At 51.4% G+C, this 2893-nt stretch overlaps 1 protein-coding gene across 1 annotated transcript in view; it reads left to right on the plus strand.

The window, feature by feature from the left end:
- The window catches only part of LMCD1 (LIM and cysteine-rich domains 1), a 15099-nt gene that overhangs the window by 11439 nt on the left and 767 nt on the right, over window positions 1–2893 (plus strand). The window contains exon 4 of the mRNA XM_009702424.1: window positions 2809–2888. Within this exon, the coding sequence (XP_009700726.1) occupies window positions 2809–2888 (80 nt within the window). The remainder of the gene's footprint in view (window positions 1–2808; window positions 2889–2893) is intronic.

Below are 2893 nucleotides of genomic sequence, written 5' to 3' on the forward strand. Positions count from 1 at the left end.
TAATCCCGTCTTAAATTTGAAGAGCCACTTTTTATTTAGTGTGTAAACTGAAGTTATATGATGCTTAGGAAAAGCCCTGTGAATAATTGCTATAGAAAGAAACAGCAGAGTAAGTTGGTTTTTGAAGAGTTCTAATTGGCAAGAAACTTGAGCTCGGAGTTGGAAAGCTGCTCGTGTTTGTTCTCGCTGTGGATCTCACAAGATAAGCGGGGCTGAGCTGGATGGGTCTGGGGGTGACAGCGTGGAGGCAGCCGCAGGGTTGGGCTCTGCGGTGCCTGAGTCACCCAAATCTGGTGCCTTGGGGAGGTGTCAGGGCATAGAGAAAAATAGGGCTTTGGTCCCGTATGATGGGTGCAGAATTCATCGGTGTCCCTCTGCCCTCACCGACGGCGAGGCCGGTGTGCCGGGCGTAGTGCTCTGCCAGTCCCCCCGCACCGAGCGCCGCAGCTTCACGTTGTTTTGCTGTTCATGCCGACCGGGTACAGCACGGCTTCTGTACCACGCTGAGCCTAGTCCTTCGTCGGCCTGGGTCTTGGGAGTACTTGGAAACATGTCTGAAGCCCTTCGCAGCAGCAGGAGCAGCGTAAGCAGGCGTATCCCCTTTCAGACTCGCCGAAAAGCCAAGGCAGGAAACATTTTCTCTGCTTTTGTGCTGCCTTTGCGCGTCATACTGGATTTCCTGGTAAAATAGGAGATGCCTGTCGAGGTGGTGGAACCGCTCCAGGGACTGCGGGGCAGTTACTGAAAATCCAGACTGAACAAAGTGGGAGGAGACAGCAAAACGCCTGGCCTGCTGGAAATAATAGCTACAAACCAAAGAAAAGCTACTCGGTGGGTGTAGATAGGTCTGTAGCCTTCTGCTGTGTAAAGGGAGAAATGAGTTTAGGAAAACTCCCTAGATTGCAAAGAATAGCCTTTTTGTGCTCCTGCCATGAAGTAGCGAAAGGGGCTGGTTGTGACGGGGGACTTTGTCTTTAGTTTGACACTTGCAGAGCTCCTAGAGAAAGCCCCCTCCTGCCGTGCCCCCAGAGAGGCCATTGCTGCTGCTGCCTTGCTGGGGGTCAGGGGGTCCTGTGCTCCCAGGGCAGGGTTTCCCAGGCCGTGGTGGCACAGGGTGGCGTTCCTGAGGACACGGACCACAGCTGCCCCATGGGAGGTCCCTCTCCTCCGTCCCTGCCCCATCCCTGATGTCCTCCTGCAGCTCAGGAACTGTTAGTTTACCTTCTACTGAGAAATTCTGGTTTTGTGTCTCCTCTACCTGCTCAGTAGAAGCTTGTTGCCTTAAATCGGAGCGTTTGTAAGCAAAGTCATCAGCTGAGCACAGGGAAACTCCTGGCTCTGTGCTGCCTGGAGTGTGCTGGAGGGAGGATGCCGTTGTGCAAAGGCTCTGCTCAGGCACAGCAGCTGAAACCACGACCCGTGCGACACGCCAGCGGCATCACGCTGCGTCTTGGTTCCATAAACGCCTTAGCCAGGCTGCTGCGGAGGTTGCGCGTAGAAGTCTGGCCTTGCAGCCAAGGGCTCTGCTGGAAGAGACTCCAGCTGCTCCTTAAGAGCACTTCTTTTAGGGAGTGACAAAGCACAGACTCCGAAGCTGTTAGCCTGACCCGGACTATCCAGACTTAAACGGGAACTTAAATAACAGCCCGTCAGCTTCAGAGAGGAGAGCTTTAAAGCTTGGTCTTAACTGATCGCAGGATCACCCTGCCGGCACAGATAAAGAGTAAACCCAGTTGGTCTTGTGTGTAATATGCATAGATGCTAATTAATCTTCAGATTAGCCAAATCTAATTCTGTCTCTTTGGACTGTTATAAACTGAAAGCATTGTGCTGCAATCTGTAGAGTGAGATCTGTCTTATGCACAGACAGATGCATATATTAAACAGTGAGAAAAGAACAAAGTTCCCAATCTCTATGCAAAATAACCTCTTTGAGATGCTGCACTATAGGATGTCTTAACTCTTTCTCCGAGAACCTCTGGATTTTAGTGAAGGTTGGTTTTAGCTTGCAGGCGGTCCCAAAGGCCAGACACTTGGCTGATGGTGGGTAGTGCCATTCTTACCTGCCCGAGGATCTGGCTGGAAGAAAGTAAACAGTATTCCAGGTAAAGGCTGGCAAATATGTATTTATAATGACTTTTAATTATATTACAGTTTGACACTCTGTCCATACGTAGCACTGATCCAAATGTTTGCACAGGATGTGGAACGATAGACTTGGAGATGTTGGTTCTGTTGGCCCTGTGATGCTCTCTGGGTTGTCTGAGTCCTCCTGCACAGTTGAGATGTTTTTTGCAGCGCTTTTCTTGAGCTGGGACCATTGCTTTCTCTTCACTTTAGCGTTTCCTTGCTCTTCCGCCTCACCGCCCTGTTTCTATAGCCTCACGTCAGGCTGGTGTGTTTGCTGGGCCTTCCAAGCCGATACAGCTGTAAAATCTGGCTGTGGTATTCTCAGGTTTCCCTTCACAGAACAAGAGCTCAAACAAAACCAACCTAAGCCACACAGCTTAGTCCTAGAATTAAACGTTTTATTTCCTCTGTCGTCATCCTCCTGCTGTGGGATGTCAAGCAGGAACAGACAGGTCCTTCAGACTAGATAGACGTGGGGAGCATTGAGGAGTGCTTGGAGATTGCGTTGTTCTGTTTTGCTGACCCTGCTTCTTACCAGCTCCAGGGTTGAGAACGATGCATTGAAAAGATGCCGTGAATCAGTATGTCAGTAAATATCCATCCCGTGCGCTGAACATCACCGCTTTGTTCCCTCCTGATGCCCAGCCCCGGGCTCACCCCCCTGCCTCTCTCTTGCAGCGCTGCGAGACCTGCAAGCAGGCAGTGCCGGGGGACTGCCCGGTGGTGTACGCCGACAGGGCCGGCTACTCCCGGCAGTGGCACC

The sequence above is a fragment of the Cariama cristata genome, unplaced genomic scaffold (genome assembly GCF_000690535.1).
Source record: "Cariama cristata isolate BGI_N322 unplaced genomic scaffold, ASM69053v1 scaffold11076, whole genome shotgun sequence".
Lineage (NCBI taxonomy): Eukaryota > Metazoa > Chordata > Aves > Cariamiformes > Cariamidae > Cariama > Cariama cristata.